This window comes from Coregonus lavaretus (assembly GCF_964263955.1).
Source record: "Coregonus lavaretus genome assembly, chromosome: 2".
Classification (NCBI taxonomy): domain Eukaryota; kingdom Metazoa; phylum Chordata; class Actinopteri; order Salmoniformes; family Salmonidae; genus Coregonus; species Coregonus lavaretus.
The window spans coordinates 61,532,294-61,560,279 of NC_139989.1; the positions used below are offsets into that span (position 1 = coordinate 61,532,294).

The window sequence follows — 27,986 nt, forward strand, 5'->3', positions numbered from 1 at the left end:
TGTACCTTTGGTATGAGTGGGCTGGTCTCAGTCTGTGCGGTCTCTCTCCTTAACCAGGGAAAACGAAACCATCTCATGGACTGGAACCTCCTCATCTTCCTAGCTGCCAGGAAACGGTTCTCCCTCTGTCCTCTCAGAAAATATTCTTCCCCTGTCCTCTCAGAAAATATTCTTCCTCTGTCCTCTCAGCTAGTCAGTGTATGAGAGGCGATTCTCCCCCTGTCTTCCAGTCAGTTTAAGAGACTACAGGACAGAGAGGAGAGGAGAGGAGAGGAGAGGAGAGGAGAGGAGAGGAGAGGAGAGGAGAGGAGAGGAGAGGAGAGGAGAGGAGAGGAGAGGAGAGGAGAGGAGAGGAGAGGAGAGGAGAGGAGAGGAGAGGAGAGGAGAGGAGACTGTCTGAAGGGAAATGGAGAGAGTAGAGGAGGTGGAAGCCAGGTCAGTACAGCTCTATGCAGTGTGATGTGGTGAGTGGGTAGTTAGCTCAGGGCTCCAGCAGACAGACGTGTGTGTATTCACTAGTGCACACTGTAGCAAAATGATTTGTAACGGAAACAAGAGTTTCTTATTGGACAAATTAATGTAGATCCCTCCCCCATTTTGGCCCATTGGCTTTTGTTTGGTTCCTAATGAATAAAACCCAGGGCTCCCAGTGATTTCAGCAACATCATGTGAGAGGGTTAGGGTTAGGGTTAGTCTGTTTGGTTCCTAATGAATACAGCCCAGGTCTCCCAGGGATTCTAGCAGCATCATGTGAGAGTCACAGTGTAGACGATTAAGAAGTAATCAGAGCACGCCTCAATGAGTGTTACGCTCCAGGGTGAAGTTTCCCTTAGGTACAGATTTAGAATCAGCTTAACTTCCCCCAATCCTAACCTTAACCATTAGTGGGGAAAATGCAAAACTGACCCAAGATCAACGTCTGCTCAGGGCAACTTCACCCGAGTGTTACAGGAAGAAGAGAGGCTCAGAGAACAGACCCCACTTTCATCCACAACAGCCATGTGATGAGACTGTGGAATGGCATCATATAATACGGAATTGTGAGAATGTTGTGACCAATGAGTGTCGCTATGGTAGATTGAATTAATTCAAAAAGAATGAAGTGAAGTGAAAATTATCGCAATCTTTTAAGCAGGGGTGGAAATGGAGGGTACGCACGGAAGCAAAGTTCTCAAAGCAACATTTTGACACAAAACCTAATATATTTTTTTATGAATTCCCATGGTGATTTATTTTACAATGCTGAGTTTCCAGAATAACTTTTTTAATTCCACAACAAAAAGCAATTCCAACACGTTAAGGATCTGTAGGGTAAGGAGTAGGAAAGGTTTCATTTTATCACAGTATGGTCAGTGATATAGTCCATTTCTCTCTCTACACAGTAAAATACCTTAAATAGTTTGTCTCTTTAAAAATCTGCTTCGGCAGTAAAAGTGAATCTCTTATAAAACGTATAAACCATAAAACGTCACTTTCTAAAACCGGTGTGTGTGTGTGTGTGTGTGTGTGTGTGTGTGTGTGTGTGTGTGTGTGTGTGTATGTGTGTGTATGTGTGTGTATGTGTGTGTGTGTTGTGTCATCTATGAAGCTCTGGGCCTGGTTAGATATGTCAGCCCATAAATCAGGAGCACCTGTACACTAGGAGTCTCCTCCAGAAACCATCAAACTATCAGAGGCTGAAATATTGGACTCAGTCCTGTAAAGGTTGGTGTGAGGTATGACCCAGGTGCGGTGCAGGATAGACGGTAGGCTGTAGGCAGAGATGGTGAAACATGGATCATTACTGGTGGTCCCAAAACCAGGATAGAAAATAACAGACTTGTCACAATAAAATAAAGGAGGAGCAACTTGGTCTCCAAAAACAGGCTGACAGCAAACATTTGAAATACTAACTATGACTGAAAACAACAATGAAACAGGAAGAACACTTCTCAAGTACCTGTACATACGTCTCGCGATCAGACACTGATTAGTACTATTTGGCATCGAGAAACTAGCAGAGAAAACAGAGCAAGGGAACACAGGGAAGGAGGGCATAAATACACGGGTGAACAGGTAAACACAGGAGACACCAATAGGATAATGATTAGTCCAGACTGTGAGTGAGGAGGTGCCTAAGGTTGTCGGAGGATGACACCTAGTGGGTCGCTCCGGAACTGCGACCCCCTCCTGTAACACAGACTCAACAGATAGCTCATCTGAATGACAGACACCATCAAACTATCAGAGGCTGTCAGATTGGACTCAGTCCCAACAGATATCTCATCTGAATAACATAGATCTACAGAGTAAGAGAGTGTATAAAGGTAATTATTATGATGCTGTATGTGAAGTCTATGAACTTCCTCCTGGCCTGTTGGAGGACTGCTAGTGATCAGTTATAGAAGTACATTTGAATAGACACTTCCTTCATATGACCTACAGGGGGCAGCAGTGCTGACCTAACAGCTTGTAATGACTGTAGCTGGCCTCAAAAGAAGCTGGTCAGAGGTATTCTGTTGTTCTGCTTTAATAATCAGTCAGTCAACAACACAGTATTTACATATCAACTTTATCTCCACAGTGGTTACACATTGTTAACACTGTCAATCAGGGGTTACACATTGTTAACACTGTCAGTCTATGGTTACACATTGTTAACACTGTCAATCAGTGGTTACACATTGTTAACACTGTCAATCAGTAGTTACACATTGTTAACACTGTCAATCCCACAACCCAAATCTAGGGCTGAAATGGATTCATGTATTTAATGTATTCAGAAGCATCTGCTAATGGTGTTTATATCAGATTCAGGTGTCTCATTGTATTGGAATGACTCCTGTTAGGAGTCTATGGGCTAAATTAGTACATTAGTCTCTTCCCCAGCATCATCCTCTATGCTGCAGTGCTGCAGTCCACCTCTGAGATCCAGTCATCCATCACCACAGAGTTGACACTGCCAGGCGCTAAGGCCAGGTTTGTCCCAGCAGGTAGCTGGTAGGTCTCAGGTCCAGGTTTGTCTCAGTAGTCAGTTGGTAGGTCTCAGGTCCAGGTTTGTCTCAGTAGTCAGTTGGTAGGTCTCAGGTCCAGGTTTGTCCCAGCAGGTAGCTGGTAGGTCTCAGGTCCAGGTTTGTCCCAGTAGGTATCTGGTGGGTATCAGGTCCAGGTTTGTCCCAGCAGGTAGCTGGTAGGTCTCAGGTCCAGGTTTGTCTCAGTAGTCAGTTGGTAGGTCTCAGGTCCAGGTTTGTCTCAGTAGTCAGTTGGTAGGTCTCAGGTCCAGGTTTGTCCCAGCAGGTAGCTGGTAGGTCTCAGGTCCAGGTTTGTCCCAGTAGGTATCTGGTGGGTATCAGGTCCAGGTTTGTCCCAGTAGGTAGCTGGTAGGTCTCAGGTCCAGGTTTGTCCCAGGAGGTAGATGGTAGGTCTCACGTTTGTCCCAGTAGGTAGATGGTAGGTCTCAGGTCCAGGTTTGTCCCAGTAGGTAGATGATAGGTCTCACGTTTGTCCCAGTAGGTAGATGGTAGGTCTCACGTTTGTCCCAGTAGGCAGATGGTAGGTCTCAGGTCCAGGTTTGTCCCAGGAGGTAGATGGTAGGTCTCACGTTATTCCCAGTAGGTAGATCGTAGGTTTCAGGTCCAGGTTTGTCCCAGGAGGTAGATGGTAGGTCTCAGGTCCAGGTCTCCTGTAGTTTTACTCCCAGTCCTCCCATCCTCTATTTGTCTTGGCTCTTCTTGTTGCTTTGGTTCCTGTTTTAGTTCAGAGTATCTCAGCTCAGGTGAGGTAGATATCCAGTGGAGAGGAATATGTGCAGATCTTCCAGCTTTTAAAATGTTTTCTGCTGTTCTGGGACTGCTGGCAAACTCAACACCTCCTCATGGCCAGTCACCTAGAGTCATGAAAGACATCTATTATACTCTCTCTGGAATAGATTGTCCCTCAAATTGACCTTAAATGAGTTGAGGTGAACATGAGTTACACTGACCAGACTCAGTCTGCTCTAATAAGACCATTATTCTACTGGAATGATGGGCTCAACTCACCATGTGAATGACAGAGAGTTTCCACTGAGACCACCACCCTCACACACTTTTCCACACATATAATGAAGGGGTCCAAACAGCTCTCAAGAGCGGTCGAAACTTGGGTAATATTGTGAATTTCTGAGTTTTGTTAAATGGTTGCAGAAATAGAATTACAGATGTTTGATTTCTACTGGATTCCAAATCACAGGATTTTCTGCATAAACAGTAAACACAAGCAATGGCTGACTTTGGTGTGTGTTGTTATAGCCACTGTATATGAACATGTTAAGCAACTGTCTTTGGTGTGTGTTGTTATAGCAACTGTATATAAACATGTTAAACAGCTTTTCTTCAGCATGAAACGCTTCTGACTCCAGAAGCCGTGCAGCACAGTGCTCCTTCAGATGAATACATTAACAACTCCATTACTCCATACAGAGCACACTGTGTTGGGGCAGCTCAGTACAGGCCAGACTGTGTAATGGATTTCTATTAGCAACTCCCACAGGTCACCATACTCTATCCAACTCTTCAACAGGGTTTGCGGTATTTCAGAACATCAATACCTGAACCATTTAATCAGTCTAGTCTTCAGATGCTTCAGATGTGAAGAAATTAGATTGCCTGATTTGACAGTAAACAAAACGTTCAATTATTTACAAACTCTACAATCTAGTGGACTATTCTTTATAATGGACCTTTGGGAAGAAGGGAAATATTATTTCTACAGCATAGTACATGGACTCAAGCACGCACACACACACACACACACACACACACACAAACACACACACACACACACACATACACACGCACACAAACACATACACATGCACACACACACACACACATACACATGCACACACACACACACACACACACACAGGACTGTACATGATCTGACCTGCTCTGTCTCTCCAGAGGAGAATGTATCTTCCTGTCTCTTCATGTGTAGTACTGTCTCTTCCTGTCTCTTCATTTGTAGTACTGTCTCTTCCTGTACAGTACTGCCTCTTCCTGTGTAGTACTGTCTCTTCGTGTGTAGTACTGTCTCTTCCTGTCTCTTCATGTGTAGTACTGTCTCTTCCTGTGTAATACTGTCTCTTCCTGTGTAGTACTGTCTCTTCGTGTGTAGTACTGTCTCTTCCTGTGTAGTACTGTCTCTTCATGTGTAGTACTGTCTCTTCCTGTCTCTTCCTGTGTAGTATTGTCTCTTCATGTGTAGTACTGTCTCTTACTGTGTAGTACTGTCTCTTCCTGTCTCTTCCTGTGTAGTACTGTCTCTTCCTGTGTAGTACTGTCTCTTCCTGTGTAGTACTGTTTCTTCCTGTGTAGTACTGTCTCTTCCTGTCTCTTCCTGTGTAGTACTGTCTCTTCCTGTGTAGTACTGTTTCTTCCTGTGTAGTACCGTCTCTTCCTGTCTCTTCCTGTGTAGTATTGTCTCTTCATGTGTAGTACTGTCTCTTACTATGTAGTACTGTCTCTTCCTGTCTCTTCCTGTGTAGTACTGTCTCTTCCTGTGTAGTACTGTCTCTTCCTGTGTAGTACTGTTTCTTCCTGTGTAGTAATGTCTCTTCCTGTCTCTTCCTGTGTAGTTTTGTCTCTTCATGTGTAGCACTGTCTCTTCCTGTGTAGTACTGTCTATTCCTGTCTCTTCCCGTGTAGTATTGTCTCTTCATGTGTAGTACATTCTCTTCCTGTATAGTACTGTCTTTTCCGGTCTCTTCCTGTGTAGTACTGTCTCTTCCTGTGTAGTACTGTCTCTTCCTGTGTAGTCTGTCTAATCCTGTGGAGTACTGTCTCTTACTGTGCAGTAATGTCTCTTCCTGTCTCTTCCTGTGTAGAACTGTCTCTTGCTGTGTAGTACTGTCTCTTCCTGAGTAGTACTGTTTCTTCCTGTTTAGTACTGTTTCTTCCTGTGTAGTACTGTCTCCTCCTGTCTCTTCCTGTGTAGTATTGTCTATTCTTGTGTAGTACTGTCTCTTACCGTGTAGTACTGTCTCTTCCTGTCTCTTCCTGTGTAGTACTGTCTCTTCCTCTGTAGTAATGTCTCTTCCTGTGTAGTATTGTTTCTTCCTGTGTAGTACTGTATCTTCCTGTCTTTTCCTGTGTGGAATTGTCTCTTCATGTGTAGTACTGTCTCTTCCTTTTTTTTTTCTTTTTTTCCTGTCTCTTCCTGTGTAGTACCGGCTCTTCCTGTGTAGTCCTGTCTCTTCCTGTGTAGTACTATTTCTCCCTTTGCAGTACTGTTTATTCCTGTGCAGTAATGTTTCTTCCTGTGCAGTACTGTTTCTTCATGTGTAGTACTGTCTCTTACCGTGTTGTATTGTCTCTTCATGTGTAGTAATATCTCTTCCTGTGTAGTACTGTCTCTTCATGTGTAATACTGTCTCTTCCTGTGTAGTACTGTTTCTTCCTGTGCAGTACTGTTTCTTCCTGTGTAGTACTGTCTCTTCCTGTCTCTTCCTGTGTAGTACTGGCTCTTCCTGTGTAGTCTGGTCTCTTCCTGTGTAGTCCTGTCTCTTCCTGTGTAGTACTGTCTCTTCCTGTGTAGTCTGTCTAATCCTGTGTAGTACTGTCTCTTACTGTGCAGTAATGTCTCTTCCTGTCTCTTCCTGTGTAGAACTGTCTCTTGCTGTGTAGTACTGTCTCTTCCTGTGTAGTACTGTTTCTTTCTGTTTAGTACTGTTTCTTCCTGTGTAGTACTGTCTCCTCCTGTCTCTTCCTGTGTAGTATTGTCTATTCTTGTGTAGTACTGTCTCTTACCGTGTAGTACTGTCTCTTCCTGTGTAGTACTGTCTCTTCCTCTGTAGTAATGTCTCTTCCTGTGTAGTATTGTTTCTTCCTGTGTAGTACTGTATCTTCCTGTCTTTTCCTGTGTGGTATTGTCTCTTCATGTGTAGTACTGTCTCTTCCCTTTTTTTTTTTTTTTTTCCTGTCTCTTCCTGTGTAGTACCGGCTCTTCCTGTGTAGTCCTGTCTCTTCCTGTGTAGTACTGTTTCTCCCTTTGCAGTACTGTTTATTCCTGTGCAGTAATGTTTCTTCATGTGTAATACTGTCTCTTCCTATGTAGTACTGTTTCTTCCTGTGCAGTACTGTTTCTTCCTGTGTAGTACTGTCTCTTCCTGTCTCTTCCTATGTAGTACTGTTTCTTCCTGTGTAGTCCGGTCTCTTCCTGTGTAGTATTGTCTCTTCCTGTGTAGTCCTGTCTCTTCCTGTGTAGTACTGTCTCTTCCTGTGTAGTACTGTCTCTTCATGTGCAGTACTGTTTCTTCCTGTGTAGTACTGTCTCTTCCTGTGTAGTACCGTCTCTCCCTGTGTAGTACTGTCTCTTCCTGTGTAGTACTGTCTCTTCATGTGTATTACTGTCTATTCCTGTTTAGTACTGTCTCTTACTGTGCAGTAATGTCTCTTCCTGTCTCTTCCTGTGTAGTACTGTCTCTTGCTGTGTAGTACTGTCTCTTCCTGAGTAGTACTGTTTCTTCCTGTTTAGTACTGTTTCTTCCTGTGTAGTACTGTCTCTTCCTGTCTCTTCCTGTGTAGTATTGTCTCTTCATGTGTAGTACTGTCTCTTCCTGTGTAGTACTGTCTTTTCCTGTCTATTCCTGTGTAGTACTGTCTCTTCCTGTGTAGTGCTGTCTCTTCCTGTGTAGTACTGTCTCTTCCTCTGTAGTACTGTTTATTCCTGTGTAGTACTGTCTCTTCCTGTATAGTAATGTCTCTTCCTGTCTCTTCCTGTGTAGTATTGTTTCTTCCTGTGTAGTACTGTTTCTTCCTGTGTAGTACTGTATCTTCCTGTCTTTTCCTGTGTGGTATTGTCTCTTCATGTGTAGTACTGTCTCTTCCTGTCTCTTCCTGTGTAGTACTGGCTCTTCCTGTGTAGTCCTGTATCTTCCTGTGTAGTAATCTATCTTCCTGTGTAGTACTGTTTCTTCCTGTGCAGTACTGTTTCTTCCTGTGCAGTACTGTTTCTTCCTGTGTAGTACTGTCTATTTCTGTCTCTTCCTGTGTAGTACTGTCTCTTCCTGTGTAGTACTGGCTCTTCCTGTGTAGTCCTGTCTCTTCCTGTGTAGTAATGTCTCTTCCTGTGTAGTACTGTTTCTTCCTGTTCAGTAATGTTTCTTCCTGTGCAGTACTGTTTCTTCCTGTGTAGTACTGTCTCTTCCGGTCTCTTCCTGTGTTGTATTGTCTCTTCATGTGTAGTAATGTCTCTTCCTGTGTAGTACTGTCTCTTCATGTGTAATACTGTCTCTTCCTGTGTAGTACTGTCTCTTCCTGTGTAGTACTGTCCCTTCCTGTGTAGTACTGTTTATTCCTGTGCAGTACTGTATCTTCCTGTGTAGTACTGTCTCTTTCTGTCTCTTCCTGTGTAGTACTGGCTCTTCCTGTGTAGTCCTGTCTCTTCCTGTGTAGTGCTGTCTCTTCCTGTGTAGTAATGTCTCTTCCTGTGTTGTCCTGTCTCTTCCTGTGTAGTACTGTCTCTTCCTGTGTAGTACTGTCTCTTCATGTGCAGTACTGTTTCTTCCTGTGTAATCTGTCTCTTCCTGTGTAGTACCGTCTCTCCCTGTGTAGTACTGTCTCTTCCTGTGTAGTACTGTCTCTTCATGTGTAGTACTGTCTCTTCCTGTGTAGTACTGTCTCTTCCTGTGTAGTACTGTCTCTTCCTGTGTAGTACTGTTTCTTCCTGTGCAGTACTGTTTCTTCCTGTGTAGTACTGTCTCTTCCTGTCTCTTCCCATGTTGTATTGTCTCTTCATGTGTAGTACTGTCTCTTCCTGTGTAGTACTGTCTCTTCCTGTGTAGTACTGGCTCTTCCTGTGTAGTACTGTCTCTTCCTGTGTAGTACTGCCTCTTCCTGTATAGTACTGTCTCTTCCTGTGTAGTACTGTCTCTTCCTGTGTAGTACTGTTACTTCCTGTGTAGTACTGTTTCTTCCTGTGTAGTACTGTCTCTTCCTGTCTCTTCCTGTGTCGTACTTTCTCTTCCTGTCTTTTCTTGTGTAGTACTGTCTCTTCTCGTGAAGTATTTTCTCTTCCTGTGTAGTACTGTCTCTTCCTGTGTAGTACTGTGTCTTCCTGTGTAGTACTGTCTCTTCCTGCGTATTACTCTCTCTTCCTGTGTAGTACTGTCTCTTACTGTGTAGTGCTTTCTCTTCCTGTGTAGTACGGTCTCTTAATTTGTAGTACTGTCTATTCCTGTGTGTGTAGGATTAGTTCAGGGTTATGGGAAATAAGTCACATGTGTCCATTTCTCTCTGTCTGAACTCAATCTTGTTTTTCCCTTCTTTGGGCCCTGGTCAAACATAGTCCACTATGGGAATAGGGTGCCATCCAAGGAGGAGAGGCCAGGGTCTCTGCTGCTGTGTGTCTTCTCGTATGCTGCCTGGGCCCCCAGAGTTAGAACACAGAGGCTGCCTGGGCCCCCAGAGTTAGAACACAGAGGCTGCCTGGGCCCCCAGAGTTAGAACACAGAGGATATTATTTTCCAGTATAGGACTGAGACCCAGCTTTATAAGTCTGTTATAGCCATCAGCTAGACTGAGATCTCTTGCCATCACCAACAAACAGGAGCATAATGAGAGACAGAGAGAGACGGGGAGAAGGCAAAGTGAAAAATATGAGAGAGAGAGAGAGAAATGGTGTGATATCCCTCTTCTTCTTGGCACCTTGTTCCTGTGCTATCATTCTTTCCCCAGTCAGGACTGTGCTGCGTTGGTCTGGGCTGTACTGAGCTGCTTGATGAAGCTGCTGGAGCTGGCCCTGCACCCAGGATTACTGTTTTACTGCTCAGGATCAAGCTGGCCGGGGTTGGAAGAACCACCAGCTCAGGCCAGGGTAAAGCTTGGGGCTGTGGTGTAGGATGGTGGGACTGAGGCTGTTGATGGGGAATTGGGCATGTTGCATGGGATGTGGTTGTAACTGGTACTGTGTTCATTTACTAGGACTGGGGTTGAGACAGGGTCTGGAAGACATTACTCTCCATCTGAACCTTCACAATAAACCATTCTTCAATCAACCTCTAACACACAACCATCACTATCCTGTCTCTGGACTCACTGAGCCTCAACACCTCATTCATATAGATGGTCATAGACACTTTACAGTCACGTTTTCCTAGCTGTTAAAATGAGTGGGAAAGTACATTATTTTGTTATTTTGAAATAAGCTGCAATGCTTTATTATAATGATGGTATAAACCCTCTCTCCTTATTAACTCTTCATAAACTCTCCCTAGTGTTGAATATCAGTTAATATGTCTGTGACCCACAGCAGGTCTGGACCTGTTTCATCACACACATGGCTCTGTGCCTGTCCTTGACTGGAACACAACACACATCCCTCCCTCCCTAACTCCCTCCCTCCTCTGGGTCCTTGGCCAGCATGTGTTCCCCTACAGTAACACTACTGTGTTGGACATCATACTGGTCTGATCCAGGCCTGTAGTGGACAGGACCCAGTCAACATGTGTATGTTACATCTCAGTGGTTCACAGGGCCAGTGGACAGGACCCAGTCAACATGTGTATGTCAAATCTCAGTGGTCCACAGGGCCAGTGGACAGGACCCAGTCATCATGTGTATATTACATCTCAGTGGTCCACAGGGCCAGTGGACAGGACCCAGTCAACATGTGTATGGTACATCTCAGTGGTCCACAGGGCCAGTGGACAGGATCCAGTCATCATGTGTATGGTACATCTCAGTGGTCCACAGGGCCAGTGGACAGGATCCAGTCATCATCTGTATGGTACATCTCAGTGGTCCACAGGGCCAGTGGACAGGATCCAGTCATCATCTGTATGGTACATCTCAGTGGTCCACAGGGCCAGTGGACAGGATCCAGTCATCATCTGTATGGTACATCTCAGTGGGTCTCTTTTACATCTAAACCATGTTAGATTAGCAGTATGTCTGTCTCAATCTCTTTTCAACATTGCTATGTTCAGGGAATATATATATTCTCATACAACGGGTGGATCTAGAATCCATGTACTGTAAGATATACAATATATTCAATATACCGTAGTCCAGGAGATGGATCTAGAATCCATATACTGTAAGATATACAATATATTAAGTATACCTTAGTCCAACGTTTCCCAGACTCTGTCCTGGGGATCCCAAGGAATTTACATTTAGATTTTTGTCCTAGCAATACACAGCTGATTCATATAATCAATTATTTTATTATTTTAATGAGGTTTGGAGTGCCTAGGGCAAAAAAGACTAAACCCTTAGCTTGTTTGATCAACAGGTATGTGATGTCAGTTAAAGACTAAACCCGTATCTTGTTTGATCAACAGGTATGTGATGTCAATTAAAGACTAAACCCTTAGCTTGTTTGATCAACAGGTATTTGATGTCAGTTAAAGACTAAACACTTAGCTTGTTTGATCAACAGGTATGTGATGTAAGTTGAAGACTAAACCATTAGTTTGTTTGATCAACAGGTATGTGATGTCAGTTAAAGACTAAACCCTTAGCATGTTTGATCAACAGGTTTGTGATGTCAGTTAAAGACTAAACCGTTAGCTTGTTTGATCAACTGGTATGTGATGTCAGTTAAAGACTAAACCCTTATCTTGTTTGATCAACTGGTATGTGATGTCAGTTAAAGACTAAACCCTTAGCTTGTTTGATCAACAGGTATGTGATGTCAGTTAAAGACTAAACCCTTATCTTGTTTGATCAACAGGTATGTGATGTCAGTTAAAGACTAAACCGTTAGCTTATTTGATAAACATGTAAGTGATGTCAGTTAAAGACTAAACCCTTATCTTGTTTGATCAACACGTATGTGTTGTCAGTTAAAGACTAAACGTTTAGCTTGTTTGATCAACAGTTATTTGATGTCAGTTAAAGACTAAACCCTTAGCTTGTTTGATCAACAGGTATGTGATGTCAGTTAAAGACTAAACCCTTAGCTTGTTTGATCAACAGGTATGTGATGTCAGTTAAAGACTAAACCCTTAGCTTGTTTGATCAACAGGTATGTGATGTCAGTTAAAGACTAAACCGTTAGCTTGTTTGATAAACATGTAAGTGATGTCAGTTAAAGACTAAACCCTTAGCTTGTTTGATCAACAGGTATGTGATGTCAGTTAAAGACTAAACCCTTATCTTGTTTGATCAACACGTATGTGTTGTCAGTTAAAGACTAAACCCTTAGCTTGTTTGATCAACAGGTATGTGATGTCAGTTAAAGACTAAACCGTTAGCTTGTTTGATCAACAGGTATGTGATGTCAGTTAAAGACTAAACCCTTATCTTGTTTGATCAACAGGTATGTGTTGTCAGTTAAAGACTAAACCGTTAGCTTGTTTGATAAACATGTAAGTGATGTCAGTTAAAGACTAAACCCTTAGCTTGTTTGATCAACAGGTATGTGATGTCAGTTAAAGACTAAACCCTTATCTTGTTTGATCAACAGGTATGTGTTGTCAGTTAAAGACTAAACCCTTAGCTTGTTTGATCAACAGGTATGTGATGTCAGTTAAATACTAAACCCTTAGCTTGTTTGATCAACAGGTATGTGATGTCAGTTAAAGACTAAACCCTAGGCTTGTTTGATCAACAGGTATGTGATATCAGTTAAAGACTAAACCGTTAGCTTTTTTGATCAACAGGTATGTGATGTCAGTTAAAGACTAAACCGTTAGCTTTTTTGATCAACAGGTGTGTGATATCAGTTAAAGACTAAACCCTTATCTTGTTTGATCAAAAGGTATGTGATGTCAGTTAAAGACTAAACCCTTATCTTGTTTGATCAACAGGTATGTGTTGTCAGTTAAAGACTAAAGCGTTAGCTTGTTTGATCAACAGGTATGTATTTTCAGCTTTAAGTTGTGTGCTGGTATTTATAGTATATCACTGTGGCTGGTGGATGGAATGATAATGGTGTGTGTGTGTGTGTGTGTGTGTGTGTGTGTGTGTGTGTGTGTGTGTGTGTGTGTGTGTGTGTGTGTGTGTGTGTGTGTGTGTGTGTGTGTGTGTGTGTGTGTGTGTGTGTGTGTGTGTGTGTGTGTCTGTGTGTGTGTGTGTGTGCGTGTGTGTGCGTGTGTGTGCGTATTTGTGTGTATGTGTGCGTATTTGTGTGTTTGTTGGTGTGTTAAGCTGTGGTGCTCATGCCAGTACTGTCCAGTCAGATTCCTGCACAGTGATAAAAGGGATCAGGTTATTTCTACAGCATCTGGCTGCATGGAATGGGTTCTATCTGGCTTCTACATCTCTGGTCTCTCAGTAGAGGACGGTCAGGTAGGACGGAGCGACCGTCCTACCTGACCGGTCGCTCCTACCAAGTGGCGTGGCGAGAAGCTGTCTCCGCACCACGTGCTCTCACCACTGGTGTCCCCCAGGGCTCAGTCCTAGGCCCTCTCCTTTTCTCCCTATACACCAAGTCACTTGGCTCTGTCATATCCTCCCATGGCCTCTCCTATCATTGCTACGCTGACGATACACAACTAATCTTCTCCTTTCCCCCTTCTGATAACCAGGTGGCGAATCGCATCTCTGCATGTCTGGCAGACATATCAGTATGGATGACGGATCACCACCTCAAGCTGAACCCTGGCAAGACGGAGCTGCTCTTCCTCCCGGGGAAGGACTGCCCGTTCCATGATCTCGCCATCACGGTTGACAACTCCGCTGTGTCCTCCTCCCAGAGTGCGAAGAGCCTAGGCGTGACCCTGGACAACACCCTGTCGTTCTCCGCCAACATCAAGGCGGTGACCCGCTCCTGCAGGTTCATGCTCTACAACATTCGGAGAGTACGACCCTGCCTTACACAGGAAGCGGCACAGGTCCTAATCCAGGCACTTGTCATCTCCCGTCTGGACTACTGCAACTCGCTGTTGGCTGGCCTCCCTGCCTGTGCCATTAAACCCCTACAACTCATCCAGAATGCCGCAGCCCGTCTGGTGTTCAACCTTCCCAAGTTCTCTCACGTCACCCCCCTCCTCCGCACACTCCACTGGCTTCCAGTTGAAGCTCGCATCCGCTACAAGACCATGGTGCTTGCCTATGGAGCAGTGAGGGGAACGGCACCTCTGTACCTTCGGGCTCTGATCAGTCCCTACACCCAAACGAGGGCATTGCGTTCATCCACCTCTGGCCTGCTGGCTCCCCTTCCTCTGCGGAAGCATAGTTCCCGCTCAGCCCAGTCAAAACTGTTCGCTGCTCTGGCACCCCAATGGTGGAACAAGCTCCCTCACGACGCCAGGACAGCGGAGTCACTCACCACCTTCCGGAGGCATTTGAAACCCCACCTCTTTAAGGAATACCTGGGATAGGATAAAGTAATCCTTCTACCCCCCCCCCCCCCCACCAAAATTGTAAAGTGGTTATCCCACTGGCTATAGGGTGAACGCACCAATTGGTGAGTCGCTCTGGATAAGAGCGTCTGCTAAATGACGTAAATGTGCCCTTGAGCAAGGCACTTAACCCTAATTGCTCCTGTAAGTCGCTCTGGATAAGAGCGTCTGCTAAATGACTAAAATGTAAATGTAAATGTAGAATAACCTTAGTGCAGTCAAACAGGCTATATTGTGCTTGCTAATTACCATAAAAGCTTTGACCAAAAAAGCTTGTTGTTGTAATCACTGGACATTAAATTACAGTAAACACTTTTCTGTGATAAATCATCATAAGATAGTTTGTAAAACTTTGGTCTTAATAAGTGATGGAGGCTGGCAAAATGTTTCCCTTCCGCCTGCTACTTCAATAGAGAGAGACTGTGTTTCACTGATAAATGGTCTATTTTATAGTCTCTGTTAGGAACAAATATTTTGGTTCCAGTCAGTGCTTTGGTTCCTGTGTCAAAAAAGGTTAGTGTCAACATTCAACTGTTCTATCTGGGGAACCCACACTGTCATATTCCAACACATCAATGTTGTTCTCTGGTGAGATGGAATTGAATCACAACGTTTTCTTATTTTTCTCTATCCAAATGTTCCTACACCTGTCATGATGTTAGGTTAACACCTGTTTATAACATTTTAGAGTCTAGAAACACAGAAGACTAATGATATATCTCACAGGAGTCATGGATCTCTTCTCACTACTCCATGATGGCTCTCTGCTCTGCAGGGGCTTATTCCCCCATCTCCAGATCCAGCTGGCTCAGGCCCCGGGCTGGCCCTTACTGGGCTGGCTGGCCACAGACTGGCCTCTCCTCTCCTCAGCCCAGCACCAGAGGGAACGAATTTCTGTTTTTCTGGGACGGTAATGTTTGGATTGAAGCATGTTATGTCAAGATCATTAGATCCATTTATAACGGTGACAGGATGATCACATGCTACCATGAGTAATAAACAAGCTGTGTGTTTCAGTACTGGTTTTAGTCATGATGTTAGTGTGTTACTCTGTGTGTGTGTGTGTGTGTGTGTGTGTGTGTGTGTGTGTGTGTGTGTGTGTGTGTGTGTGTGTGTGTGTGTGTGTGTGTGTGTGTGTGTGTGTGTGTGTGTGTGTGTGTGTGTGTGTGTGTGTGTGTGCACGGGAACCATGTGTGTGTGTGTGTGTGTGTGTGTGTGTGTGTGTGTGTGTGTGTGTGTGTGTGTGTGTGTGTGTGTGCGTTTACAGAGTGGTGTCCTGGTTATAAAGGGAAGGAGTCCAGCAGGTGGGGGTTGGCTTAGAGAGTTTATAAGAGAGCTGTCCACATCATGTTCTTCTACAGAGCTTCAGTAATACTGGAATACTACCACACACTGTTCTGGTCTGGTCTAATCTGGTCTAGTCTGGTCTGGTCTGGTCTGGTCTGGGGATAAACAGCTCACATCTCAGCTTCACAGTCAGGTAGAGTATCTACAGATAAACCTGCTGTAATCACTGGATATTAGGGATCAATATTCAATATTATTTGATTGATATTAGATTTATTTACAGAGGAACATGTTTTATATTGTGAAACCATCATCCACTGGATATCTGCATGCCAAATGGAATGTGAACATGAACTAGTCTGAAAATAATGACTGTGTAAATAATATGACAGTATAACATCACATCAACTTCAGATAATATATTGATTCTGCATGTAACTGATGGCGGGTTATTCTGTGCCGAACTGTAGTAACAACTTCCAGTTCAGCCAATCACATAATGATGGTGTTTTATCTGCTTTTGCCCAGAGAGACTATTCTCTAATAATCACCACTTGGGTCTGAGGGCTGGACTACAAAGACACAGACTAATCATCTACAGAACCAGGTCCAATCTCATCTATTCATCAACTATGACATGCTAACCAGTTCAGCATCTATCATGTTTTTACTGTGTTCTGCACCTGTTGTCACTGAGAGGTGACACTGGTTCCAGATCCTCACATGTAGGCTTGTCTATGTCAGACATAGTGGAGGGGTTGAATGAATTATGTTGTTGTTGTTGATTATGTTGTTGTTGTTGTTGTTGTTGTTTGTGAGGATGACGATGATGATTATGATGATATTGTTGTTGTTGATGTTGATGATGATGATGATGATGATGATGACGATATTGTTGTTGTTGATGTTGATGATGATGATGATGATGATGATGTTGTTATTGTTGTTGTTGATGATGATGATGATGATGATGTTGTTGTTGTTGTTGTAGTTTTCCTGAGGAAGATGATGATGAGGAGGGTTCTAGCCCTGCTGTCTCTGCTCTCTCTATGTGTCTCTCAGAAGTGGAAGCAGGAGACATCAGAGTGGGATAGAGGTAAGGTAGACCAGACACAGTCACTAGTATGTAATATATTTCCTGTATGTGTAGAGTCTCTTTGATAGTGGTAAGGTAGACCAGATACAGTCACTAGTATGTAATCTACTTCCTGTATGTGTAGAGTCTCTTTGATACAGGTAAGGCAGACCAGACACAGTCACTAGTATGTAATATACTTCCTGTATGTGTAGAGTCTCTTTGATAGAGGTAAGGTAGACCAGACACAGTCACTAGTATGTAATCTACTTCCTGTAAACATTTACATTTACATCATTTACAGTGGGGAAAAAAAGTATTTAGTCAGCCACCAATTGTGCAAGTTCTCCCACTTAAAAAGATGAGAGAGGCCTGTAATTTTCATCATAGGTACACGTCAACTATGACAGACAAAATGAGAAAAAGAAATCCAGAAAATCACATTGTAGGATTTTTAATGAATTTATTTGCAAATTATGGTGGAAAATAAGTATTTGGTCACCTACAAACAAGCAAGATTTCTGGCTCTCACAGACCTGTAACTTCTTAAGAGGCTCCTCTGTCCTCCACTCGTTACCTGTATTAATGGCACCTGTTTGAACTTGTTATCAGTATAAAAGACACCTGTCCTCAAACAGTCACACTCCAAACTCCACTATGGCCAAGACCAAAGAGCTGTCAAAGGACACCAGAAACAAAATTGTAGACCTGCACCAGGCTGGGAAGACTGAATCTAGGTAAGCAGCTTGGTTTGAAGAAATCAACTGTGGGAGCAATTATTAGGAAATGGAAGACATACAAGACCACTGATAATCTCCCTCGATCTGGGGCTCCACGCAAGATCTCACCCTGTGGGGTCAAAATGAGCACAAGAACAGTGAGCAAAAATCCCAGAACCACACGGGGGGACCTAGTGAATGACCTGCAGAGAGCTGGGACCAAAGTAACAAAGCCTACCATCAGTAACACACTACGCCGCCAGGGACTCAAATCCTGCAGTGCCAGACGTGTCCCCCTGCTTAAGCCAGTACATGTCCAGGCCCGTCTGAAGTTTGCTAGAGTGTATTTGGATGATCCAGAAGAGGATTGGGAGAATGTCATATGGTCAGATGAAACCAAAATAGAACTTTTTGGTAAAAACTCAACTCGTCGTGTTTGGAGGACAAAGAATGCTGAGTTGCATCCAAAGATCACCATACCTACTGTGAAGCATGGGGGTGGAAACATCATGCTTTGGGGCTGTTTTTCTGCAAAGGGACCAGGACGACTGATCCGTGTAAAGGAAAGAATGAATGGGGCCATGTATCGTGAGATTTTGAGTGAAAACCTCCTTCCATCAGCAAGGGCATTGAAGATGAAACGTGGCTGGGTCTTTCAGCATGACAATGATCCCAAACACACCGCCCGGGCAGCGAAGGAGTGGCTTCGTAAGAAGCATTTCAAGGTCCTGGAGTGGCCTAGCCAGTCTCCAGATCTCAACCCCATAGAAAATCTTTGGAGGGAGTTGAAAGTCCGTGTTGCCCAGCGACAGCCCCAAAACATCACTGCTCTAGAGGAGATCTGCATGGAGGAATGGGCCAAAATACCAGCAACAGTGTGTGAAAACCTTGTGAAGTCTTACAGAAAACATTTGACCTGTGTCATTGCCAACAAAGGGTATATAACAAAGTATTGAGAAACTTTTGTTATTGACCAAATACTTATTTTCCACCATAATTTGCAAATAAATTCATTAAAAATCCTACAATGTGATTTTCTGGATTTTTTTCTCTCATTTTGTCTGTCATAGTTGACGTGTACCTATGATGAAAATTACAGGCCTCTCTAATCTTTTTAAGTGGGAGAACTTGCACAATTGGTGGCTGACTAAATACTTTTTTTCCCCACTGTAGCAGACGCTGTTATCCAGAGCGACTTACAAATTGGTGCATTCAACTTATGTTTATTTATTTATTTTTATTTATTTTTTTTCGGGGGGAATGGATCAGCTTAATATTGCAGATAGATTGTATCTTCTATCAATGTAATTGTCTGCATCACTTCCAATCCCCCATGTTTATTTTTATTTTTTATATATATATTCCCCTTTATTACTTTTCAACCCCACCATCCCTTCCCTACTTGGAGTAAATTAGTGAACAACAACGCCCAGGCCTCTACTTCCGGTCTATACTTACTATCTACACCTTATGGACAGAGTTAATTTTACAATAATTCTATATATATATATATATATATATATATATATTTATTTTTTTTGCTCCTGAACTTCTTCTACTCTCAAGGTAAGGCAGACCAGACACAGTCACTAGTATGTAATCTACATACTGTATGTGTAGAGTCTCTTTAATAGAGGTACGGCAGACCAGACACAGTCACTAGTATGTAATCTACTTACTGTATGTGTAGAGTCTCTTTGATAGAGGTACGGCAGACCAGACACAGTCACTAGTTTGTAAACTACTTCCTGTATGTGTAGAGTCTCTTTGATAGAGGTACGGCAGACCAGACACATTCACTAGTTTGTAAACTACTTCCTGTATGTGCTTGTAGAGTCCCTTATGCAGCACACTTCAAGCAGTATGTTCTGTATTGTACATGTATTGATAGTGAATTATATTGAATAGAGTTCTAACAGCTTGTTATCTTCAAGACATGAACAGCCAGTGGTATAGTACAGTATAGTCTACCTTCTGTATCTGACTGTTGAATGAACATTCCCATGTCATCTCCAGCAGATAAAAGCCAGACTAAGATCTGCTCCAACCTGACCCAGGTGCTGGACAACTGGAAGTTTGCCATCATGAACCAGGTGAAGGACCTGCTGATCAACGATCACGCCTCCGTCCTTCCAGAATACGTCAGGTAGGTGACATCATCCCACGTGTCAGAAAGAGAGAGAAAAAGAAAGAGAGAGAGAGAGAGAGAGAGAGAGAGAGAGAGAGAGAGAGAGAGAGAGAGAGCGAGAGAGAGAGGGAGAGAGGGAGAGAGGGAGAGAGGGAGAGAGGGAGAGAGGGAGAGAGGGAGAGAGAGAGAGAGAGAGAGAGAGAGAGAGAGAGAGAGAGAGAGAGAGAGAGAGAGAGAGAGAGACAGAGAGAGAGAGAGAGAGAGAGAGAGAGAGAGAGAGAGAGAGAGAGGAGAGAGAGAGAGAGAGAGAGAGAGAGAGAGAGAGAGAGATATTGTATTCAACAACAAACTATACATACCTCGGCCTAAACATCAGCGCCACAGGTAACTTCCACAAAGCTGTGAACGATCTGAGAGAGACAAGGCAAGAAGGGCCTTCTATGCCATCAAAAGGAACATAAAATTCGACATACCAATTAGGATCTGGCAAAAAATACTTGAATCAGTTATAGAACCCATTGCCCTTCATGGTTGTGTGGTCTGGGGTCTGCTCACCAACTAGTACAACGAAAAACACCAAATAATGCATGCAGAGCAGAATTAGGCCGATACCCGCTAATTATCAAAATCCAGAAAAGAGCCGTTAAATTCTACAACCACCTAAAAGTAAGCGATTCTCAAACCTTCCATAACAAAGCCATCACCTACAGAGAGCTGAACCTGGAGAAGAGTCCCCTAAGCAAACTGGTCCTGGGGCTCTGTTCACAAACACAAACAGACCCCACAGAGACCCAGGACAGCAGCACAATTAGACCCAACCAAATCATGAGAAAACAAAAAGAGAATTACTTGACACAATGGAAAGAATTAACAAAAAAACAGAGCAAACTAGAATGCAATTTGGCCTTAAACAGAGAGTACACAGCGGCAGAATACCTGACCACTGTGACTGGCCCAAACTTAAGGAAAGCTTTGACTATGTACAGAATCAGTGAGCATAGCCTTGCTATTGAGAAAGGCTGCCAAAGGCATTTGTAAAGAAGAATTTGTCAGGAGAAGACAGGCTATGTGCACACTGCCCACAAAAGGAGGTGGAAACTGAGCTGCACTTCCTAACCTCCTGCCAAATGTATTACCATATTAGAGACACATATTTCCCTCAGATTACAAAGATCCACAAAGAATTCGAAAACAAACCCAATTTTGATAAACTCCCATATCTATTGGGTGAAACACCACAGTGTGTCATCACAGCAGCAATATTTGTGACCTGTCGCCACAAGAAAAGGGCAACCAGTGAAGAACAAACACCATTGTAAATACAATACACATATTTATGTTAATTTGTTTTCCCTTTAGTACTTTAACTATTTGCACATAATATGATATTTGAAGGATTACTTTTATACCATTCCGGGTATTCCTTAAAGAGGTAGGGTTTAAAGTGTCTCTGGAAGAGAGTTGCCTTTTATTGTCCCCAACACAAGGTGCACCTGTGTAATGATCATTCTGTTTAATCAGCTTGTTGATATGCCACTCTTGTCAGGTGGATGGATTATCATGGCAAAGGAGAAATGCTCACTAACACGGGTGTAAACAAATTTGTGCACAACATTTGCGGGAAAAAAACGTTTTTGTCCATATCTTTTATTTCAGCTCATGAAACAGGGGACCAACAGTTTACATGTTGTGGTTGTATTTTTATTCAGTGTATATGGACAGAGAGGACCTGATCCTAGATCAGCACTCCACTCTGGACAGTGAACTAAGATTTCTGGCTGAGACATCAAAGACGACTAGCTAGCAGCCATCCAACCAGTCCTGGAGAGACTCAGTGTTCCTACTCTGAGCCCTACAGGCAGCCAATAACACATCACGTGTGCCAGCATGTTTGCTGTAAGCGTTCACTCTCCAATAACAGGCCTGGATAGGCTGCAGTGCACGCACAGTAACATAGCTTGACATTAAGCCAGACATGTTTTCTCATTGATGAAGAATGTAATTGATGTTTAATGATGCTCTAGTTTTCCATGTCTTCTGTCCTTATGTTTCCTGCAAATTACACAATGAGACGTTTTCCATCATATTTTATTTTAATATATTCTAGCCTCTTAGCAGCGTGGCCCATTAGATTGTAATAGGGATTTCACAATGTGTAAAGTTGTGTGTAGACTACGTATTGTCATAATTTAGTGCACTAACATTTCAATTGCATTTCTAGTTGAAAACATATTGGGGTGGTTTCCCGGACACAGATTAAGCCTAAATCTGGACTGAAAAGCTTTTTAAATGGAGATTCTCCATTGATCTTGCTTTTTTTATTGCAGGACTGTTTCCGGGAAACAGGCCCATAGTCGTTCGACTGACCCCTACATGACAGTGGCCTGATCTAGTTAATTCCCTCTCTGTTGCTCTTCTCCTGTGTAGATCCGCTGGGCCTATGCCTCTGTAACCGGCACCACTGTACTGCTAACAGTATATCTTCCTTCACTGTCTCTGTTCCCTTACTGACCTCTGTAACCGGTACAACTGTACTGCTAACAGTATAGCTTCCTTCACTGTCTCTGTTCCTACCACTGCTAGAACTAGTGATCCTCTGCTTACTATCCAGCTACACCACCACCACCTACCCACTGGGCACAGACGTCAGTTCAACGTCTAGTTTTGATTTACATTTGGTTGAGTTGTCAACTAACGTGAAATCAACAAAAAATGTCACCATGTCATTGGATTTAGGTAAAAAGTTGGATGAAGAAATATGTAATTCCCTTGCGTTAGTGACGTTTTTCTAATCCAATCCGTTTTCCACGTTGATTCAACGTCATCACATAGATTCTTTGGGTTGAAATGACGTGGAAACCACTTTGATTCAACCAGTTTTTGCCCAGTTGGTAGCAATTCAGTGACACGACTTCTCTATTTCTCTCTCTCTCTCTCTCTCTCTCTCTCTCTCTCTCTCTCTCTCTCTCTCTCTCTCTCTCTCTCTCTCTCTCTCTCTCTCTCTCTCTCTCTCTCTCTCTCTCTCTCTCTCTCTCTCTCTCTCTCTCTTTCTCTCTCTCTCTCTCTCCCTCTGCAGGATTCAGCCCCTGTCTGAGGCTCTGGGGGACCTCTACAAGCAGTTCAACTCTCTGAAGGATGAGCTGAGAAGGCTCAGCTCCAAGTTCGATAGGGTGGAGGGCTTCGTAGACGACCTGCAGGCTGGGAAACTCCCCCGGCCCCCTGTGTGGACTCCTCAATGCCCCATACGGAGGGTCACTCCCTGGCCTCCGCTGAGGATGCCACTGAGGGCACCGTTAAGGGGAGAGGTGAGGGCACCACCAAGGGCACAGATGAGGGTACAGATGAGGAATCCAGAGCGGGGAAACGGCACGGGTTCAGGGTCCACGGGGTCTAGAGGAAGGAGGGTCCCTAAGCCTTAATCAGATGATTGACAGGTGTACTGTACAACGATAAACGATAAACTGTCATCTAGTGTGGATGATCGTCAATGTTTAATAGTTATGAATAGTTTATCATTATAGTTATCATTATATCTATCATCCTTGGTGTGGACAGCCCTTCAGGACTGATATAGTCTCAACTACATCATCACTCCTCTCTGAACCAGATCAACACAGAACTGATGAGAGCTTTGTACTGACGACAGAGCTACTGTACACTAACTATCAATAACATGATCATTTGTGATTGATTTGATATTGATGGTGTGTGTTGATGATGTGTGATGGGCATAATGTATTCTAGAAATGTTCTAATCATTGGATTCATCATCTCATATTATAATAAGTGTTTCCATACACAATATTTTTACGTATAGTATCTGTAAATACTGCAAATACAGAGTAAGATACTACAGGACTACTTTACAAATATACTGTTGAAATAAAACTCTTTCTCCCTGCTGGCAAGTATACACATGCACTATCCATGCCTCAATTGTCTCAAGGCTTGAAAATCCTTCTTTAACCTGTCTCCTCCCCTTCATCTACACTGATTGAAGTGGATCTAACAGGTGACATCAATAAGAGATCATAGCTTTAACCTGGATTCACCTGGTCAGTCTATGGCATGTAAAGAGCATATGTTCCTAATGATTTGTCCACTCAGTATATTCTGTTGAAATACAGCCCTTTGAGGCACAACGTGGCAGCATATTACAATATGATTCTCTCTTCTCTTTCCACCTGCTGGCAAAGATATTAATGACTAAAATGTTATTGTACATCTTAGCAAGATGCAAGTTTATAACACTATTGAATATTATAACTATAAACTATGAATATATTGAATATATCATGCTATTGTACTGTTGTTTTAATTCATCATACAGAGAAATATGATAGTACAAGAAAATTAGCCAGGAAATAATGTGATCCCCAATCACATGCTTTCTTTACAAATGAACAGTTTTTTTTAGATAGATATGGATGATTATTAAACAGGTACTTTTAGAATTATCTTAAAATACAATCATATCACACTAATGAAAGGTTCTCAATAATGTGAAGTTCTAATATAAAGTAAACCTCTGGTCCATCTCTGGTTATTCATTAACATTACAGTAAACCTGCCCTACATCCTGGATAGTTGATCAACAATTTCTGGATCTGGACAAAAGTCAGAGAGCAGGCTGCTCTATTTGAGTTCAGTTAAATTCCCCGTCATTTCGTGCTGCTAACACTGATGCTCATCAACATGCTCAAATACAAACACTTGTTCTTTAGAATGCTCTTTATTGAATATCCACAATACAGCAAAGCTATAACAATTCCTCTATTATAAATCTGCAAAGCAACCAATTTCAAATATACAGTCTACTTATCAAATAGCCTATGATATCAGTATTAATAGCTATTTCTCTCTTTTATGGAACAGAATGTATATATGCAGATAAACCTTCTAATTCATTAACAATAACTTGAAAAGCTATGTAGAATATCAAATTGACATTACAGTGGTTCTCAAACTAGTAAGTGCTGCATTCAGACTTTTTGATGCCTTTCTCAGCGAACTTGGAGCCCGCGGTGACTTTACATGAGAACACTTTGTCCTGGTTCCATTCTGACGTGTCAACGGTCAGACAGCTGCTGAGTCGGAACGTCTTGTCGGCTTGCGGCACGGGGCCACTCGTAGCGATGCCGCTGGTGACCGGATTCCCTCCCGCTGTCCAGCTCACATCAGCGTAGCCCATGGCCATCTGACTGGCCAGACCGACCAGGGTGACTTTGCTGTACTTCAACTCACCACTGGACGGAGGGAGGATGGTCAAGACTGGAGGAGGGAGGGTAGAGCCTGGACCAATGGAATGAGCAGAAGAAACATTACACAAAATCATTAAATATGTTAGTAGAATGAAACAGGGTTGTGTGCATCATACTGTAGAATAAAAAATTCAACATTTTCTCAAAGACTACAATCAATTATATTTTGGCCTCATAAATTAAAAGGCACTAAAACCATGTAATTCTATTGTTACATGTTGCACATTATGTCTGTTTGTAGCTTGCCTTATTTTGAAACTTTCTAAGGAACTCCCAATGTGTGACTTTGCGGAGGTAAAGCAGATTTCTGTGCAAGTGAATAATGAGTTTAGATCTCTAACTTTAAAACATAATCAAGTAGTCAGATGTGCTTTAAATCAAATGTATATCCTCCTACTTATTCAACCAGCAAACAGAATTACCAACTGTAATATAGTAGCCTACAATGTAATTAATCATGTAGCAACATTGTCTGTAACTAACATATACATGGTTTTATCATTATTTAATATAACGTGGGACCAACATTTTAAAGGTTGATGATACAACTTTATGTATCCTTCACATTCAATTCTACCTCTGACTAAATAAATTATTATTGTATGAGACATTATAAATGAGTAGAGTTGTCAAGTGACAGGAGTAGCCTACATGGTCAAATAGTGCAATACATTTTTTAAGTTTAAATGAGAAATCAACAAATACAGATATACTGTAGTTATGAAGTTGTCACATTGTGTCCATGACCCTTGATAATCAGTACACAAAGTAGGTTATTTACATTAAATAATGATGAAGTAAGAATATCATGTTACATACTTTATCTCTATAAACTATGATGTATTACAAAAAAACCTTGAAAACAAAAATATAAGGTTAAAATAAAGGGTACTCACCACTGATAATGAGCTTGGTTCCTGGTCCGAATAGCACAGTGATTCAGTTTGTGTACACGGCCGTACAAAAACCTCCACACTCTCCCTACTGAGAGGACAGGAACTGAAACATCCCATTTAGACAGAGCTTCACTCTCACTACTGAGAGGACAGGAACTGAAACATCCCATTCAGATACAGCTTCACTCTCCCTACTGAGAGGACAGGAACTGAAACATCCCATTTAGACAGAGCTTCACTCTCCCTACTGAGAGGACAGGAACTGAAACATCCCATTCAGATACAGCTTCACTCTCCCTACTGAGAGGACAGGAACTGAAACATCCCATTTAGACAGAGCTTCACTCTCCCTACTGAGAGGACTGGAACTGAAACATCCCATTCAGATACATCTTCACTCTCTCTTCAAACATCTCAGGCTTTTCTAGAGTTTCTCTTTATGAAGTAACAGTATATAGTATAGCATCATATTCTGCTGTTGGTGTCTGGTCCTTTTGAATCCATGAGTTAAAGGACTATCTATATGATATTGTATTGACTTGATGATGATGATGATGATGGTGATGATGGATGATGAGTATGATGATGATGATGATGTTGTTGTTGTTGTTGTTGATGATGATATAATGATGATGATGGTGGTGGTGATGATGATGATGATGATGATGATGATGATGATGGTGGTGGTGGTGATGATGGTGGTGATGATGATGATGTTGATATAATGATGATTATGATGGTGGTGATGATGATGATGATGGTGATATAATGATGATGATGATGGTGATATAATGATGATGATGATAGTGATGATGATGATGATGATGATGATGATGATGATGATGGTGATATAATGATGATTATGATGGTGGTGATGATCATGATGGTGATATAATGATGATGATGATGGTTGTGGTGGTGGTGGTGATGATGATGGTGATATAATGATGATGATGATGGTGATATAATGATGATGATGATAGTGATGATGATGGTGATGATGATGATGACATAATGGTGATGATCACACCACGAGAGCCAACATCAGTTTCCTTTCAGACAGTCTTCTTATGCTCTTTTTGACATGTAGAGATGGAAGGTTCTTCCATTTCCAGATCTCCCATTGTGTCATATATTTATTGTTATAATGATCCCTGATCAACTTCAACTGCTGTTTCTTAGAGTTCACCCCTCTGCCACGCATAAAGCAGAAGTGAGTGTATTTGGTGAGGAGGTTTTTGTCATGGTGTATATCACTGTGATACGTGCTCTTTAATAATAATAATAATAATAATATGCCATTTAGCAGACGCTTTTATCCAAAGCGACTTACAGTCATGCGTGCATACATTTTTGTGTATGGGTGGTCCCGGGGATCGAACCCACTACCTTGGCGTTACAAGCGCCGTGCTCTACCAGCTGAGCTACAGAGGACAGAGCTTTAACAGAGCTGTCCCATGTGTTACAGTAATACACTGCTGAGTCCTCCTCCTCCACATTATTGATTATAAACTGATAATCCTTATCAGATGTGGCTTTAGATGTGAAACGATCAGAGGAGAAACCAGATCCATATTGATCAGGAGAGGCATGAGTATGGTAAAACCTTAACACATACTGAGGAGCTCCTCCTGGAACCTGTTTATACCAGATTACATAATTTCCTTCCCCTTTGGTAATGTCACAGTGAAAAGTGGCAGTCCCCTTTGTACTGACAGTCAGTACTGAAGGTGTCTGTATCACCGCTTTCTGGCAAATGACATCTGTGGGAATTAAACACACAATTTAAGTCATTTTATCATACATGAATGTACAACTTCTATTGAATTCTTTAGATTCAGATTGAACATGCATTAAATTCCTTACATGTTAGAGCAGTGATGAGAGTGCAGAGTGTCCCCAACATGTTGTCAGTGAGTGGTGTGAACGGCCCTTACTGTCCAGCTGAGAGATGAGCAGGGTTGGAGTGTGAGGAGAGGAGAGGCTGCAGGACTCACCTATAAGGAGACATACAGAGAGGACCAGAGGGAGGGGCCTCTACAGTTAACCTACCACCAATCCAGGGAGGACCAGATGGAGGGGCCTCTGCAGGTAACCAATCACCAGCTACTTTTATTGTTGATTTACATATCTGGGGGTTCACAAACTTCCACAGTTATAATAATAATATTATTATTATAATGAACAAAAATACAAATACAACATGCAACAATTTAAAAGATTTTACTGAGTTACAGTTCATATAAAGAAATCAGTCAATTGAAATAAATTAGGCCCTAATCTACGAATTCCACATGACTGGGCAAAGGTGC

General features: G+C 42.5%; 2 protein-coding genes and 1 pseudogene across 5 annotated transcripts in view; 1 reads left to right on the forward strand and 2 right to left on the reverse strand.

Annotated features, from left to right (window-relative positions):
• The window catches only part of tspan10 (tetraspanin 10), a gene marked incomplete at both ends in the record, with an annotated part of 1,732 nt that extends 1,637 nt beyond the window's left edge, over positions 1-95 (reverse strand). The window contains one exon of the mRNA XM_084174984.1: positions 6-95. Coding sequence (XP_084031110.1) covers positions 6-95 — 90 coding nt within the window. The remainder of the gene's footprint in view (positions 1-5) is intronic.
• Positions 96-15,688: 15,593 nt separating this feature from the next.
• LOC311144665 (uncharacterized protein) lies at positions 15,689-23,158 on the forward strand. 3 transcript variants are annotated; one of them, XM_084180731.1, is made up of 5 exons: positions 15,689-15,788; positions 16,124-16,202; positions 16,587-16,691; positions 19,406-19,535; positions 22,594-23,158. In XM_084180731.1, exons 3-5 carry the CDS (start codon positions 16,601-16,603, stop codon positions 22,934-22,936), a joined length of 564 nt encoding a protein of 187 aa, XP_084036857.1. In that variant the 5' UTR covers positions 15,689-15,788; positions 16,124-16,202; positions 16,587-16,600; the 3' UTR covers positions 22,937-23,158. The 3 variants fall into 3 exon arrangements, with proteins under 3 accessions (XP_084036857.1, XP_084036856.1, XP_084036858.1); XM_084180730.1 differs by lacking the exon at positions 16,124-16,202; XM_084180732.1 differs by lacking the exon at positions 16,124-16,202 and having other exon boundaries at positions 19,409-19,535.
• A 1,145-nt stretch (positions 23,159-24,303) lies between these two features.
• Positions 24,304-27,580, reverse strand: LOC311100896 (immunoglobulin lambda-1 light chain-like; annotated as a pseudogene). Its single transcript has 4 exons — positions 27,541-27,580; positions 27,075-27,437; positions 25,675-25,695; positions 24,304-24,809 (listed from the first exon to the last, which is right to left on the reverse strand). The product of its transcript is annotated as an immunoglobulin lambda-1 light chain-like (transcript).
• Between the last annotated feature and the right edge of the window lie 406 nt (positions 27,581-27,986).

Coding starts and splice junctions, on each gene's coding strand:
- LOC311144665 (XM_084180731.1), top strand. CDS start 16,601: ATGATGATGAGGAGGGTTCTAGCCCTGCTGTCTCTGCTCTCTCTATGT. Junction 16,692..19,405: donor GACATCAGAGTGGGATAGAG/GTAAGGTAGACC, acceptor TGTCATCTCCAG/CAGATAAAAGCCAGACTAAG. Junction 19,536..22,593: donor GTCCTTCCAGAATACGTCAG/GTAGGTGACATC, acceptor CTCCCTCTGCAG/GATTCAGCCCCTGTCTGAGG.